General features: G+C 45.8%; 1 protein-coding gene across 5 annotated transcripts in view; it reads right to left on the reverse strand.

Annotated features, from left to right (window-relative positions):
* Positions 1–12,813, reverse strand: part of LOC135366800 (sodium leak channel NALCN-like) — a 30,199-nt gene that overhangs the window by 15,152 nt on the left and 2,234 nt on the right. For 4 of the 5 annotated variants that reach the window (XM_064599719.1, XM_064599720.1, XM_064599717.1 and 1 more), the window contains exons 5-25: positions 12,479–12,618; positions 12,256–12,384; positions 11,852–11,997; positions 11,158–11,300; positions 10,981–11,085; positions 9,406–9,627; positions 7,399–7,566; positions 7,276–7,335; positions 7,019–7,150; positions 6,813–6,950; positions 6,578–6,652; positions 6,384–6,515; positions 5,522–5,712; positions 5,163–5,252; positions 3,873–4,055; positions 3,012–3,191; positions 1,822–1,942; positions 1,629–1,760; positions 1,064–1,231; positions 827–931; positions 166–269 (exon numbers count right to left, since the gene is read on the reverse strand). In XM_064599719.1, the coding sequence (XP_064455789.1) occupies positions 166–269; positions 827–931; positions 1,064–1,231; positions 1,629–1,760; positions 1,822–1,942; positions 3,012–3,191; positions 3,873–4,055; positions 5,163–5,252; positions 5,522–5,712; positions 6,384–6,515; positions 6,578–6,652; positions 6,813–6,950; positions 7,019–7,150; positions 7,276–7,335; positions 7,399–7,566; positions 9,406–9,627; positions 10,981–11,085; positions 11,158–11,300; positions 11,852–11,997; positions 12,256–12,384; positions 12,479–12,618 (2,864 nt within the window). The remainder of the gene's footprint in view (positions 1–165; positions 270–826; positions 932–1,063; positions 1,232–1,628; positions 1,761–1,821; positions 1,943–3,011; positions 3,192–3,872; positions 4,056–5,162; positions 5,253–5,521; positions 5,713–6,383; positions 6,516–6,577; positions 6,653–6,812; positions 6,951–7,018; positions 7,151–7,275; positions 7,336–7,398; positions 7,567–9,405; positions 9,628–10,980; positions 11,086–11,157; positions 11,301–11,851; positions 11,998–12,255; positions 12,385–12,478; positions 12,619–12,813) is intronic. The other variant, XM_064599721.1, reaches the window with a different exon arrangement.

A 12,813-nucleotide genomic window follows, 5' to 3' on the forward strand; every position in this document is an offset into this window, starting at 1 on the left:
GCACTGCACTCGTTGAGTTTTATATGTATATTGTACCGCGATTTGCGTCAAAGTGTGTGCATGGCCGTTGCCTGCTTCGTGGTGTTGCGGAAATTCGTTGAATATAACGAGCTACGCGATATTTTTAAGAGTCCGTGGGAACCACTCCGTAAAAGTTGAACGTACCAAACACGAGGCACCAGGATTACAGGGTAGGTGTCATTTTCTGCAGGCTGGAGCTTCATTTTGGTAACAAAGACCTTGCGCATGAAGAATCCAACGCATTCCCTCTGAAATCGTGGGACCACAAATAAGTACGTGTAACGAAGACTCAAAGACACGTCTATTTAAGCCAAGGACAGTTCGCTCCCTAAAGCAATTGAAATAAATACGTTTAGCAGGACTACAAACAAGTCCCCAATGAGCCCCATCGCTCGAAATCGAAATATTTCCAGAGTTATGCGTATTTTGTCCTGAGAGCCAGCAGCTTATCCGTAGGGGAGGAGCAAGCAGGAAAATCCCTTCGCCAACGCGCGTGGCGTGACGCCAGGCGCCAAGGGAACACCCTCGTGTCGTCACGATGTCGTCACCTTGACGCCGCATACGTCTCTCCGCGCGGGTATTTTAAAACGTGGTGGACGCCAATGATTGGTAAGGCGTGTAATAAACAATACCGCTAAAGTCTCCGAAAAGTGAAGCAGCGATTCGGCAAGAAAGGAAATGCACGAGCCGTGGAAACAATAATCTACAAATTGATGTTCAGAGAGCGATCTATTTCCCTTTAGGGCCTAGGAAAGCACAAGACATATCTGCCACCGGCTTCAGGGCATGAAGGTTGTATATTTACTCTTGTCTTGATATCTGGGTCGTTGCAGCGTGCCAGTCTTCCTCCGAATAAGTGCACCCCATAGCAAGCGAATACGAACATCAGAACAATCAATAGAATGGACACCTGGAACAAAAAAAATTGCCTTTAATTTGTGGTGGAACCTTACGCATCCGCTTATTCTGAAATCATTCCTATTTGGTTTCTAGAACACAGTGGACGTTTACCGAAAGAAGAAGAAGCAATGTCTACGCTTACCAATAATATCTCCTTGAAGCCGCGACAGAGCTCACAGACGACCTTGCGCATGTGCGGCACGAGGCTGAAAATCCTCAGTGGACGCACACAGCGCAGCAGCATCAGCAGCTGCGTGCCGGACTGCGGTGGAACCTTACTCGGCATCCAGCACAGGAACACGAGGCTCACCTGAACATTTCACACACCAGTGTTGGTATCGTTATATAGAGGCGACCGCCGATGAGGGGTGCGTCCTTCGTGTCGATGAGACACCCATGTCTTTTGAAGAGCTCAGCGCAAGGAACGCTGGACACGAGACAGAGAAGATATAGGCAGGATAGGCGCTCTCTGTTTATGCCTCCTGTGTCTCGAGCCCAGTGTTCACTGCGCTAAGTCCTTCAAAACGCATGAAGCCAACTAGCCCAACAGCCCACGGTACCATGCATTTAACCTCTACCACACAAATGTCTTCGCAGCTTGCAGCATGCCACCAAGGTGTTGGTGTCATGGGTAGCTTTGAACGCACAGGTTGGGGGTCAGTATGGGCAACCACTCGGAAACAACCAATAGAAACCCTCGTACGTACTATGTATATAAACACATCACCAATTCCTCCCACATCTTTGATCAGAGCCTTGGGCGTGAAAAGGAGTCCATCGGCAAGCGTTTTCAAAGTGAGTTCGATGCTCATGGCCACCACAAAAACGTACTCCGCAATCTGCAAGCATAGCAAACAGGCTAGTTCGATACGTTGCAGAATTAGTTTGACGATGACTTGCCTGAAGCATGGGTGTGTTCATAACTCTTCGTGTTGGAGTTTCCATCATCATAGAAACGCAAGAGAGAGTGGTCACAAAGATCATCACCCAGTCCAGATACGTCACCAGGCCAAGCAGATTACTGCGAGGAGTAAGGTCGTTGCTCATCGGAACACTTCGCAGAAGAAAGAGCTGGTGCAAGGTTTGAGTGACGTGGTATATATAGCCTCATGTCTAAGAGGCCACTCGAGGCAACGCGCTCTCGTAACGTGCTCTCATAGAGTCTTCCGTTAGAGAAACGGAATACACGATGCCTTACGTGACGGGAACAACGGATAGAAATTAAGGTAGGGACACTGCTAGACAATGGGCACTGAGCACTGCGCCACAGATGCACTTTGGAACCATCGCGAATGGTTCAGGTGGTGGCGGTGATGGAACTGCTTTTCATGCCACGCGTGGTTCAGTGGGAAGTCTGGGAATCTTACTCTTCAAATGTCCTATGAGCGTCCTCCTCAGTACTGTTTAGTCGAACCACGTAGGACTCGCCCTGCTGCGTCCACTGACATTCTTCTTCTTGCAGTTCTTTTTGGGGGCTCTACGCTGAAGAAAGCTTCCCCAACAACACCGAATATCCTCTGGACGTACGAATAATGTCCTAACGAATTCGTACGTCAGATGGATATCCTCAGAATATCCTTCGGACGTACGAATGCGTTAGGACATTATTCATACATCCAGAGGATATTCGGTGTTGTTGGGGTTTAAAGGGAACGCCACCTGCGCGGCTCCACGTATTTGCTGAATGGCGAGCTTTACATTGCCTTTCGGTGAATACGGGGTACCGTTGTTTACTATATTGGTCTTGTTAGATGGCCTTCTGAAGTTGAAGGCAACACTTTCTAGTTTCCTGAGTTCGCGTTTCTAGGATCGTTACGAAAGTGCAGGAAAACGGCCGCACTGCGACACTCAAATTGCGAAGCACACCAGTGCAACACTAGAAGATGCAGGCAATCTTTTTTACGTCCTTTCAAAGCAAAAATGCTTCTAGAACATTTGAATACCACAACCATACGTACCCAACTCTCTGTTTTTGCACTATACTATAAAATATCGAACTGTGTCGCAATGCGCTCCTGTACGTGTCAACGAGCCGCTGCCTACGTAACACTCAGTGCTTTCGTGATAATGTGCAACTATGTAATACTCACTGCATAGATTTGTACTTGATTTTTCTCTCCTGGCCCGTAATGGGATCCCGGAAGCGAGGGTCGTACCGGGCATAGACAATCGTCTGGCAGATCTTGCGGAACTTGCTCTCGCGACCGACGACGAACAGGGGTGTGTCAAAGTATGGATGATTCTCCCGTAGGTCGTCTTCTCTTTGGTTTCTACAGGAAATGAGAGAACGCAGTTCATCAAATGCACAACGATTAAGCGTGTAAATACACTTTATGTAATTTTGCAAGGTCACTTCTGAGAGCAAACCTACAACGTCTTTGAGATTCCACTACGGACTAAAAATGTGTGTTTATTTTATTTCGTATTACGAATCAACCTCACTGAAAGACTCAGTACGCAAAACATAAATGAACATTATGCGCTTTCAAGAATTTTCGAAAGAAACCGCAAAACTCAATAGTTTCGGATTCTCCGAGAGTAGGTGATGTCACTGCAAGCTCAGGCGTCTGTCTCCTATAGCAACAGCACGCGCACCTTTTCGGTATCCGCTCTTCACCCCACGTTGGAACACTACTAGCAACTGTGGTGTGGAGACGGAAACCAACCTTCGAGGAGCAATGTTGCCAAACGCATATCACATTTTGCACCCTATGACGTCATACGTACTTCTCAAAGCTGTAAATTAAGTTTATGATGCTTCCACGTCACATAAGGAAGTAATCTTGTGGGACAACGCATTGCGAGGCACATTAATTGCAATGGCATAAATTCGGTAGGATTCTGAGGACATGACACTTCTTCCGTATAAATAGTTTAAATTAAGCTTCAAGTTGAGCTTAAATACGTGAAGCTAATAGCCGAGAACAGGGGGTAGGAATGCTTTCAAGTACCGTTTCATCTCGGCTTGTTGTCTCTTCTGTTGAAGCATCTTGATGTCAAAATCGTGGAGACTGCGCCCAGATGTTGCGGCGTTTACGGAACCCATGTCCCCATTCTCCTTCAGGTGATCGTAGGTCTGCTTCATCTTTACAGACCCACGGACGGAGCGTCGCATGCTCCGAGAACGGGAAAACCTGTCGCACCAGGGTTACACCGATTACACACTGGAGAGAGACTGCTTAGCTGCTGTACACAATGTGCCACTTATATTAATCCGCATGGAGGACAGTTTGGAAAAATTCACACATCTCGTACAAATCACATTGTATCACCTGTATTATCACAAATCATGATTACGTATGTAATTATAATGTATGAAATGTAATTAATCAGAAATCATCTCGGGCAATGCATCGTCAATGACTATTAGTGGACGACCAAGGACTACTAGCTAAAACAAAAGCCATTTAGTGTGCTAGTCCGAATGCTTCCCTTTCTGTTCGACAGGAACATCAAGGCTACAAATTGATGCCCTGAAATGTGCAACCTAGGGCGTTGAGACGATGAAAGAAAGTAGTAGACGGTGGTTAACTGGACGTTCTTGGGTTAATATTAGACAAGTACAGAGGCTTTGTGAGGACACTGCTTCCGTGCTACTCTCTTGTCACTGCTAAGTTTATTACACTAGTGATGCACGACATTTGTAATATGTTGTATCGTATTAGGTGATGACACGCGAAAGTCAGCTCTACGCCGCTTATACTGCTTTCCTCAGCAGGACGTCGATTCAAAGAATGACATAGCGAAGCGAGGCTCAAAAGAGCAAGTACCTAGTCTCTCCCAGTAACACTTAGTATTTATAAGGCTTGATGTTACATCTATCCGCCAGCATGAAGTAACCGGAAGCACGTTAAGCCAATGGCAGCCTGATCCTCAAGTTGTCCATAACTAGCATTTGGTAAGCAAAAACAGCTTGAAACGTCTGCCAAACGTAAGTTACGAACAATGAAGAAAAACAGGGCGCTATAATTTGCAGTATGTAGAAAGTTCTACCGGGACGGAAAGACGCAAGGTGTTGTGTTTCCTGTCTCTTCACGCTCCTTAGAAGTGCCAGCTTGGATGCGACATCCAGCCTTACACGCCGTAAGGGTCAGTGCTTCGTACCCTCCTTTTTGAGTTTGGATATTGAAATTTGAAGACTGCATTCTGTATGAGATGAACGCGTACCCAGTTCACTTCATACCCGTAAGACATGTTTTTCTTCTTCTTTTTTTTCTACACACGACGTCTTTTGAACGTACCTGCGATCCAGTCTCATCGGTTGCTTCTGGCCCTTCACATTCGGAATCGGGCCTGATTCCCCATCTAGAAGTCGCTGGTTATTTGAGTCACTGCCAACGACATCCATTTAGTAGCAGCATTATTAAATCATTAATGGGTACTGCTAGAATATGGTACCCATGCACTCTGGCGCGCCAGTCGGAAACAAGAAGACATTGTTTGGCTTCTGGCCATACATAGTGACTACCCCTTGTTTCTTTGGGGCCTCAAAGAGCTTGGGTACCTTAATCTAGATCTCCCTACTGTGAGTAATGTTAACGTTATAGCATACAGACATGTTAATGATTATCGAACACCATTAATAAGGAAACGCACTCACAGGACAATACCAGTGACGCTGACTTTCTTGAGCAGGCTCGCAGCATTGCGCACCTTGCTAGGGGAAGACAGCAGGTGTATGGGCGGACGCTTGCGGTAAGTCACCAAACTGTCTGGAAGGTCCACCTTCTTCAGCTCGGGACACTCTTCTGGCAACTCCTCAGCAAATTGACGCATAAAGCTCTCCCGAACCTTAGGATCGTAAAGAGATAGATACATTTAAGGGCATGCTCCCCGACTCGAAGTACTTCAGATTACGTGAAAAAAGATCGTGCCATCTCTAAAACAAACGTAATTGTGAGTGGGGTTCCCCAAAGCCCCATCGCCCTAAAGGACACATGATCGTTGTATTAGACATCATCATTATTAATCATCACAACACATCACAAGCTATGGCCAGGCAACAAGAACAAATAGATGATGATGGTGACATGGGGTGCAGCTCCCAACTGCATTTGCAGTGAGACATCAGATGACTGGTATGAATTTGAAGTGAAACGAGTCAAGTACGGGTTGTTCACGGAACAGTTGAGGTGCCCTAGGGTGGCTGTGGTATGCAGAACAAAATGTGGTAATAGTGAGTGGTGAAAACATACCACCGAAAAGAGCATCGGGGGTCATCGGAAGCCAGAGTGTAATATTGAAGAGCATCTGGAGCATATGTGAGGTCCAGATGTTTCAGTTTTATGTAAACACTAGGCTACAAGGGCCGTTAAGGTCACAAAGCATTCTGAATAGACTGCTTAGTTTCCATGTAGATTTTTTTTTTTTTTTTTTATCAAAAGAGCTCGAAGATGTTGCTGAGAAACGTCGTACACATCCCGAAGGAAGAAGTACGTGCGATAGCTGAAGTGTACTCTTACCTTGGGCACTCCAAACTCCGAGGGTGCTCTATGAAGTCTTGTCATCTGTGGGCTATCAGAAAACTTTTCAAAAAAGCGCAGGCGAATAGGAAGCCCCTCTGTAATGCCTGCGCTTTGCTCTCGTGCCTTGAGCTGGATATCACATCGATCGTCATGTCAGGAAGCTATGTTTGTACTTTTAAAAAATTGATTACCTGTTTCAATTTTTTAATATCTTCGTCCAACTCTAAGTTGTCCAGGATGACAGCAACGAAGAGGCTGAGGACAATCTACGGACAGAATTTTGGAGTCAGAGCGTCACAAAAAAAAAAGGTGGGGGGGAGGAAACACTATGAGTATTGCACATTTATTTACGTGGATTTTTCGAAAATGGTTAACGGTTGGATTTTTCTCTGGGTAGGTTCTTAAAAGGTTATCGACACTACTTACCAGTGACACAAACAAGTGATATAAAATGAAGTAGATGGCTACAAGGGGGCCAATCGTTTTGCTCGTTCTTAGCATGGTTTCGTTCATGACTTCCACCCATCCTTCTTGTGTTAGAATTTGAAACATTGACATAAATGCCTGAATGAAGGAAAGCAAGTAAGAACTTTTTCTTCGCACAGGTATCCTCTTCACCATTCAATACTGACCTCCGGAAAGGACTCAAACTTCATGAAGTCCGAAAGGCAACAGAACAGCTGCATACTGATACTGGACGTGATCAACAGCAAACACATAGTGAATATAATCAGGCTTCCTAACTTTTTCCCGGGTCCAAAAATCTGCGACAGACCGAAAAACACACGCTTGCAGAGGCATGCACGCCGGGATACCAGGACTGTGTTTTAGCCAATGAAGTACTGCACGGCCCGTGATACCTTTTGGTACTGGAAATCAAGTACGGTACCTTGTAAACGAAGTCTTCGAGTACTGGTGATGCTTTTATGAGGCGGACTATCCTGAGAACCTGAGTAGGTAGTCGAACGTCAGACTAAGCCTTTGTATCGTGAAATTCTCGGTGTGCCCTTACTTGAAAATACGTGAGCTCTGACGTGAAGAAATCTGGAATCAGATGAAGCGTAGTCCCTACGGCGAGCAGGAACTCAAGCTTGTGCAGAGAGCGCTTGATATACCCGTGAAATCCAAGGCACCATATTTTCACTAACACTTCCAGATCGAAGAATATTGTGAAGCCGATCTGGAAAGTAAGATTATCTTTCGTATGGAACAACTTCGGCAGGTTTTCCGAGCGCATATATAGCGTTAAATAGCAGTCATTGGAATTTTACTTCAGACATCACCCTGCTGTTTATTCTTCACTTTTTTTTTTTTTTTTTTACGGAGTACGCATTTGAACGGTAGGAGAAAGTTCGCGTTGTCAGGTTGTCTGACCCCCGAAGCGGTGCTTCCCCTATACCTCCCTCACGCCAAGGACAGGCTCCCAGCTCCCAGCTCAGCCCACCAGCTCCCGTGGCATAATGGTTAGGATGATCGCTTTCCACGCCGAGACTGGGAGGTGAAGCTGGTTCGAATCCCATCCTGGCAGACTTTCCAGACGAATGTCGACACAGTTCCCTTGAAGTCGGCCCAGGACGCATACTAACCCCCCTGTCCCCCACTCCTTCCTACTGCCCTCTCTCCATCTGTCCACGTCTGTATGCCGCTCATAGCCATAGTTGCATCGCGGCGCTAACACGGAATATACCTCTATCCGAGAAACGTCATGATGACGTTGGTAGACAGACTGAAACCGAAACAAATCGGAAGGTGACGGCTGGGTTCCACGAATGGGCACTTGTTCGATGCCTCCAATTGAAAGGAAAGTAGGACCGAAGGTCGCATCCCTTTCAGGGACCATCGTAATCCCCACAAGACCATGGCTTTCGGGGGCGACCTTGTTCGCCCCTAGCTTCGCATAGTTGAACTCTACCAAACAGGTGGCGCTGTCGAACACTATGACGTCATTTGTTTACAAACTGGGAGAGGTCTATTTAAAAAAAAAAACAGGCTATGCCCTCTCCCACAGCGCAAATGTTCCCGCTATGATTTCCCTCTCCACTTGCTTTCTCGATTCGCCTCGCGGCGGCCATACCACGCAGCTCACAGGATGCACGTCTATGGAGAGTTGACTCGGTGCGCGCGTTCCTTCGGTATGGGACCAGTCTTCGCACAGTGGGGACGGGTTAGGATCGTTCGTCAGCAGCGGAAGAAGGAGTCGGCGGCCGTATCCGACGGTCGACGTCATTGCCGAACACATGCATATGCAAGCAGCAGCAGTACCAAACGATCGCCACATCTATTTTATTTCGTGTTTGAATTGGCGGCTTCAGAAAGTTCCAGAGAACATATCACCGCCTGGAACTGTGGAATCTTTGTGATCGGACAGGATGAGCTGAAAGTCTCCAAACTGTTCGGATTTCTCCTCTCTCTGTCCGTAGTCCACAATGAACCCCAGCAACACCGAATATCCTCTGGATGTATCCTAACGGAATCGTACGTCCGAAGGACATTCTGAGGATATCCATCGGACGTACGAACGCGTTAGAACATTATTCGTACGTCCAGAGGATATATGGTGTTGTTGGGAAATCAATAACGTCAGCGAGAACGAATCGCAAAAGGGTTGTCCTCTCTTTCCAGTGACAATAAGCGCCCAGGATGTAATGCTCCAAACAGGATGCAATGCGAGGAGCTCCAAGATTTTTTTTTTTAATCGTCGATTGTGTTTTGTTACGATGTGATTTTTTTTTTAATTAAAAAGACTCCCACCGTTGGGATGTCCGTGAGGCTCTCGGTGTCATGTTTACTTTGGTGGCTGTTAACATATTTTAACTGTGATTATCTCATTACCATTACAATAAAAGTGATACATGAAATGAATGAAATAATTGATTTAACTTTATTAATTTTGGCCCTGCGATAAACAGATCTTTCTAATGTGTCTGCCACGTACACGATCGAGAAGAAGTAAATACTACGTCAAAACACTGGGTATGTTTTAAGACCTACCAACAAAAAATCCCAGCGTGGCACCTACCTCCGCGAAGTAGTACGTCTTGAAAAAATCTTCCCGTGGCCGTTCATCGTGCACGAATGAGATGCTGGCGGCCACGAAGGCGTTGGCGACGTTCACCATCATGACAATCACTTGAAAAGCGGCGGAGTGGATGACCACTTGCAGGCAACGCGGCGCTTTGCCACGACCCTTGCTCTCGTCCACCGTCACCAGTTTCCAACCCGAATCATCTCCCTTCAGCACCTAGTGTAGGAAATATGTGGAAACAAAGTGAATGCAGATACTTACAGAAAACGAAAATGGGGGCGCACTCTGTCGGAGAGGTTCGCTTTGAGAGATTACTTTGGCGACATTAAAGTTAATTCATTGATCCATTTTATTTCGTTAATTGAAAGAATTAATAGCTAGAAGTGTATGAATCGCATTCGTTTGGTTTATTTAGCCCTACACCAAACCGTAACGATCTTGGAAAGAAGGAAATTTCACGTAGGAAAAAAAAAAGCAAGTCATTGTTGCGCAGAACACACGGGGAGTTTCCGCCTGACGTGTCGTGAAAGTCTCTTTAAGAATCTACTTCTCTGAAAATTATGGAGTCAACGGCATTTATCTATGGGAAGCGCTCGCCACGTACCACAACTAATGAAGTACCACATGAAATTTTAGCTGAAGTAAATTTAATTTCTTGATCTGAACGCCGCAACTTGCAAAGTTAACGTAACGTTCTAACGCGTCTTAACGCAAACAAGTGACTGGGTTCCGTACAGTCCCATTCGCTGCTAGCGTGTGCTGCGTGTCACTCTGGTGAAGGTATGCGCCGGATCATGTTCCGTAAACTTTAGTCCACCACTGTACATGTGCATGGTACATGTACACGGGTGGGGCTTTGCGACAAATTGTATAAATAAGAGATTCGTGCACATTGAAGCTTTGTTGGAAGTGAGTGCTTATTTTCGTCCTTTTGTCCTGTTTATCGTGTTCCCTTTGCACTCGCAGTCGTGTAAGGTTAACAAAGGAACAGTTATCTAAAACAACAGTACCAGCTCCCGTGGCATAGTGGTTAACATGATCGCTTTCCACGCCGAGGCTGGGAGGTGACACGGGTTCGAATCATGTCACCTGGCTGTGCTGTCTGTCAGGTTTTCCCTGGGTTTTCCGAAGACTTTCCAGACGAATGCCGGCACGGTTCACCCTGAAGTCGGCCCAGGACGCACACTAACCCCCTTTTCCCCACTCCTTCCTGCTGTCCTCTCTCCATCCGTCCACGTCTGTACGCCGCTCATAGCCACAGTTGCTTCGCGGCGCTAACACGAAATTTAAAAAAAACAGTGAGAAGTAAACAAGAAAAGCGAGCCCCCGTTTTCTTCTTCCGCTTCTTGAATTAATCTGAAAAAACGTTTCCTTAGCTTACCACATTGCGGAGTTCCATTCAAGAAACTAATTTTATTCGAATTTAAAATTTCATAAAATTTTGTAGTACGAGGCAGAAAGTTCGTCGATGCTAAATACCATCGACTCCATAATTTTCAAACAAGCATATTTTTTTTAAATTGACGTTTGCGACACGTTAGGTGAAATATTTATTGGCAAGAGATGTACCTGAGGAGTTGACTCGGTTTGAATTTGTACTCTCTCGCCCCACATCTGTTGAAACTGAACTCGAATCTCGTTGAAGGTCTCTGTGATGACAGCGATAAAGACGTTCTGCGCATGAAATGATACAGATGAATGAACACGCGCATCGACATTCCATGGTATACACAGGGAAAGGCTTACTTTTACGAGCCACGCGAGAAAGAAAATCATGGTCGTGAAATAAAATGTGGCTCTCCACGCTGGAAGACTGTCCATGGCCTGGTACATTAAAATAGCCCACCCTTCTGGGGAGGCAGCTTGGTACACAGTGAAAAAACTATGTGCTGAAATGAAAACAAAATTTTGATATTGATGAGGATTTTAAATACTAATTCAACGAGAATATAAAGTAATCCCGAGCTGTAAAATGCAAATTCATGCGCTATGTCACCGGAAAGTAGCATAATAAGTAGGTATAAACAACGGAGACGGGCTTGTAAGTTAACAACGTAAAGGAACAGGGGCAAACGCGTCATGGGTGTGGTCACGTGTCACTGTTTTAAACGGCCTTGATCCCCATCATTTTTCGTTGTCGATGTTGACGACGATGTCGGTCTTGGAAAAATGGATGCGTCTTCCAGTATCCGTGCGGAGCTTTGAAGCTCTGAAAAAACGGCGCCTTTAAAGCTGCTTCGTCTGCATGGCACTGCGGCACTCCGGGCGAGCCTAACTTAAGAACGCATTCACAATCCATTGGTTCCGTATATCTTCGCGTTCCCCCTCTTCTCTTTCTTTTGTCTCTCATAAGTGTGTGTTTTTCTGTGTGTATAACGTAACTGCCGCTTGCGCAGCTGAATACACTTGTCACGTGCACGCAATGACGCAATTGCCTTACCGAAATCGTCGAAGCCATTGAACCCAGAAATGCTCTTGGGAAGATTTAGTTCCGTGCACACCATTCCCTGAGGACACTCATACCCAGCATCTTTGTCCATCGAACAGTACGCGTCTGGTACAGCGAGGTCGTTTAAAGTCACCTTTCTGCAGACCAAAATGGAACACATTAAAGCACATTCGTGTTTCGTAAAACACGCACACGCGTGGCACCACCTCAACGCCGCACTCAAGAACAACAACAACAACAACTTTATTTTAATGATGACGATGATTAGGAAGTTTCATCGCCATGCGCCGTACAGGTCGCACATGCATGCAATCGGAGACGTGTGGCCTTCGTTGGAAATGCGGCACGGATCCTTCTGTTCACATTCGTGTAAATGCGGCTGCTGAAACACTTACTCAGCAATCGTTCCATTTCTAACACAATGGCTGCTCATCTCGCCAAAGAACTGAACACCTAGCAGGCCGTACAGGGACATGAAGAACAGAAAGAACAGAGTCACATTGTAGATCTGCTGGCTCGAACGTCTGGAAAGTTCAACCACGTAAGTTTGGCAGGAACGCAACTATATATCATGTACGTATAAGTCTAATAGGAGTAGTTGGGGAAAATAGGTCGTACTTGAATATCTGATTGATTCTTGATTTTGGCATGGAGAACTTGAGGAAGACACGGATGAACCGGATCATAACCAGGGGTCGTGGGGCACGCAGGATCGACAGGTACGAGAACTTAGGAACCACTTTCGTGATTTCGAAAACCTGAAAGTCAAACATGCGCTCTGTTCATTGGTTGCTTCTTTGCTTTTTTCTGTTTTGGTTTCTTTTTTCTTTTTTTAGTGTCGGAAGCAAGAAGACGTGGAAGGGCAGTCAAGACAGTAGTTCAAAAACATAAAGACAAAAAATAAGTAAAAAAGAAGAAAAATTGAAGACGATAGTACATTTATTATGGTACAA

Source organism: Ornithodoros turicata, chromosome 8 (genome assembly GCF_037126465.1).
Source record: "Ornithodoros turicata isolate Travis chromosome 8, ASM3712646v1, whole genome shotgun sequence".
NCBI classification, from domain to species: Eukaryota; Metazoa; Arthropoda; class Arachnida; order Ixodida; family Argasidae; genus Ornithodoros; species Ornithodoros turicata.